General features: G+C 63.7%; 2 protein-coding genes across 2 annotated transcripts; both read left to right on the top strand.

Moving 5' to 3' along the window:
- Positions 1-531: 531 nt before the first annotated feature.
- Positions 532-681, top strand: MNEG_15027 (hypothetical protein; the record flags this gene model as incomplete). Its single annotated transcript, XM_014036501.1, has 1 exon — positions 532-681. A coding segment is annotated over one exon (150 nt), but the record flags the coding sequence as incomplete, so codon positions are not given.
- A 1,586-nt stretch (positions 682-2,267) lies between these two features.
- On the top strand, positions 2,268-3,498 carry MNEG_15028 (hypothetical protein; the record flags this gene model as incomplete). Its single annotated transcript, XM_014036502.1, has 4 exons — positions 2,268-2,361; positions 2,727-2,772; positions 3,087-3,396; positions 3,496-3,498. The coding sequence occupies 4 exons, from the start codon at positions 2,268-2,270 to the stop codon at positions 3,496-3,498; spliced, it is 453 nt and encodes a 150-aa protein (XP_013891956.1).
- Positions 3,499-3,732: the final 234 nt, after the last annotated feature.

Consider the following 3,732-nt stretch of genomic DNA (forward strand, 5'->3'; position numbering starts at 1 on the left):
GCCGAGGGCGCGGCCGCCGCGCGCGACGCGCGGCGCGAGGCGCTCGCGGACGCGCTGCTGTCGCTCCTGCTGGACGCCGCGGCGCCGCAGCTCGGCTTCGGGTGCGGCGGCGAGCTGGGCGCCGCGCTGACAGAGGACCAGCGCCTGTCGATGCTGCGCGCCGCGGGGCGCGCCCACCAGGCCGGGGGCGGCGTGCTTGGGGCCGCGGCGGCGGCGGTGGTGGAGGAGATTCAGGGGCAGCAGCAGCAGCAGCAGCGGCGGCGGGAGCTGGAGCAGGAGCAGCAGGAGCAGGAGCAGCAGCAGGAGCAACAGCAGCAGGAACAGGAGCAGCAGCAGCGGGAGCAGGAGCAGGAGCAGGAGCAGGATCATGGGCGGCAGCGGCAGCAGCAGAATGATGGCGAGGCGGAGGCTGGGGTGGGGATTGACATGCGCGTTAAGCCATTGCCGATGATTGAAGGATGCAACAGCTCAATGGTTGGAGTTGGGCAGCCCACAGATGCGGTGGCCTGCCGTCTCGCAGCGATGCCCTAGAGCAGCAGCGAGAGCGAGCAGCGCGGCAGCCCTGTGCGCGGCGGGGCCGCCGACGGCGGGGCCTGCGGGGCGCGCACCAGATATGGCCCGAGCCTGGAGCGGTCGGGCGCCGAGAGCGACCCGCGCGTTCCCGACGGAGCGCACAACTAACGGCGCCGACCGCGGCGGCGTCGGCGGTGGGGCCCAGGGTTCCTTGAGGGGTTGAGTGGCGCACGCAAATGTGTAGTGTGTATGCGACGCAAGGCGTGCTGATGCATGGGTGCTTCGGAACCGAGAAAAGCATTCGAATCTCTTTGATTGCAGGCTGCAGTAACCGGGCATTAACAATGGGGCCTCGGCCGCGGGGCAGGCAGCAGAGGGCTGCATCAGCCGCCGCACCTGGTGGCTGGTGCTAAGGCGCGGCGGCCGGCGGCGCTGGCTGTGGTCTATCAGAGCGCGCTGCGTCGGGGCAGAACGACACAGAGACTGCGCTGCTGCGACTCCTTGAAGTAGGGATGAGGGGGGCTGGCAATGCGCCGCCCTGCCGCTTGGCACAAACTAGCGGCGGCTGGGGCCGACGGTGCGTTTCGTCAAACTCCATGCGAGCCAGGCAATCTTGCGCTATATTGATTGGCCTGCCCCGCCTGCTGGAAATGTGTTATATAGGGTATTTGTAGTGCACGGACGGGCTGGGAAACTGGAAGGAAAGGTCGCTGCCAACAAGGAATCAGGCACTAATAAAGGCCGGCTAGGGCGCTCATCAAGGTGGTGACACAGCATGCCAATACTGCAGCAAGGTGGACGCGTAGGTGATTCAGAGGTTTTGGCTTACAGGGCATGGCACTTGTGCACTCATCAGTGACTGAGAGGAATTGCTGGCTGATTTGTGCTGACGGGCTGGGCAGCCCAGGTGTGCATTCCGGCTCTAGCGTGCGAAGCTAGCCACGAGTTCTGCTCTGCTGGCTGTATCAAACCTCTTACCCTGCTTGTATCAAAAGGACTGTCTTGCCTCGATGCGGTTTTGTTGGCAAATGGTGCAGGCGTGCATATCAAGCATTGAAGTCAATATGCACAGCCAGGTTCAGGCGAAGGCGAGTCCTGCGCAAGGGCTGCAAGGGGCCTTCCAATGTGGTTGTGCTAGGGCCGCCAGTGTGACACCAGCTGGACTGGCCCAGTTCTGAAGGGCCGGTGAGCCCTTACCAGAGCTTCTTGAGAGCCAACTTGGACTCGCATCTATAGTTTCGACTCAATTTCGTTGCGCAATTCCCCCGTCACTCCGACTGCGTGGTCGGGAATGGGCGTGGCCCGGAGTCACCGGCCACCACCGGCGTGTCCGCGTGCTGAAGTTTGGCGCCAAGCCATTCCGACGTGATAATCGGTCGCTCTTGATCTTTATTTGCCAGTATTCAGCGACTGATCCTCACAGTCGTTCCGACCAACTTCACGCTCTCTTGATCATTCTGTGCAGGTGCGCTGCTGCCTCCCACGCATTGCTTGCGATTGACATGCAGCTCAGGCGTGCGGCTGGACGCGCTGCTGACGCCCAGCTCGCAGCACATGTGGCTGCACGAGCATGGGCGCTGACCCCCCCGTGCCCGACATGGGCCAGGCAGCCTAATCTTCCCCGCGCCTGGGGGCCCACGCGGGCCCCTCTCAATGCCGCATCAGGGCTCAGCACAAAGGTGCTTACTGTTATTGGGCCTGCTGCTCTATCTCATGTGAGCGCACAGGAGCAGTCACCCCAGCCACCTACCACCATGAGGGCCTCTTTCCTCATCTCGGCCGTCGCGCTGCTGATGGTCGGAGCTGCCGCGCCCGCCCTGGCTCTGTCCAAGGGCGACTGCTACGTGGGTGAGTGACCCAGGAAAAAGACAGTTGCGAGGTGCTTGTGGCACGGCAGCGACCCGTTGCACGGCCGCGCACAGCCGCAAGGCCCACGCAGCCCTAACAGCCCCATGGCGCGCGCGGCGGCTGGCCGCAACAGCTGTCGCTTCCAGATCGTTCCCACCCCTGCCTCCCGGCTCCCACCCGCTTGCCACGGAATGCGATGGTGCAGCACTGAATCCAATGCGCTCCTTTTCATGTGCAAACGTCATTAGCCCGCCCCACAAACCAGCCATCTGAAGTTGGGTGGGCGCTGACCCCCTCCCCCCGCCCCCACACACACACCTCACCCAGCGCCCCACTCCTATCCCAACCACGCCTTGCCTCTGCAGAGCTGCCCCTGGACACTGGCGCGTTTGTGGGTCTGGACTCCGGCAAGTGAGCAGCGATGGGCAGCTCATCTGCGGTGCCAGTGGGCAGCACACATTGAGCACTGAGCACCAATCCAGGCGCTGTCGGCCCAGCATCAGTGCCTGTCGTGCCCAGGCTTGCAGGGCAGGCAACAACTATGTGCTGTGCAGCTCGGCAGCAACAAATACGGCTGGATGATGTCAGCTGGACCGGTCTGCTTGGCGAGTTGAGCTGGCAGTTGGCAGAGCAGACCCTGGTCGATGCCGCTGGGATAATGCCGAGTGTACCGCCCAGCCGCCACCCTCACCTTTTGAGTGACCGCATCCTCCCCAAACCCCCAGGTTCGAGAAGACCGTGCGCTTTGCGGACGCCAACGGCAGGAACAGGACCACCAAGGTCACCGTCAACCAGAAGTCTGCTGACAACAGCCAGCGCGGCGCCGTCACCGGCAAGATCGCGATCGTCTTCCCGGCGGGCTCCATCTGCAACTTCACCAACGACTCGCTCAACAAGAAGAACGCCGCCTACCCCGACCTGGTCAAGGCTCTGACCGGCCTCACCGTCGGCGGTTACACCAACGGCAGCTTTGGCGGTGAGATCCTGCAGGCCCTCATCAGGGCGGAGCGTGCTGGGGCGCTTGCACGCCCGGCTGTGGGCATTGGGGGCCAAATGCAAGTATTGGTAGTCACGCGCGTGCCTGGAGCTGTTCACATCCCTGCCTGACCCCCATTCTGTTGACGCGTCACGCAGTGACCGTTGCTGGGTTCGCCGGCACCTCGAGCACCAAGAAGGACAACACCACTTCTTCGTTTGCCATCAGCACCACCCTGGTTGACGTGAGCGACGCACACGGGCGGGGGCATTGTGCTGAGCTGCCGTTGCAAATTCCTCCCTCACATTGCAATGTGTTTCGCGAGCGGCGCTTCGGCCAACGCACGAGTTCATGCATTGCTGTGCTGCTCAGAGCCCACATGCACGCGTCCAGTC

This window comes from Monoraphidium neglectum (assembly GCF_000611645.1).
Source record: "Monoraphidium neglectum strain SAG 48.87 unplaced genomic scaffold scaffold04966, whole genome shotgun sequence".
In the NCBI taxonomy this organism is placed as follows: Eukaryota; Viridiplantae; Chlorophyta; class Chlorophyceae; order Sphaeropleales; family Selenastraceae; genus Monoraphidium; species Monoraphidium neglectum.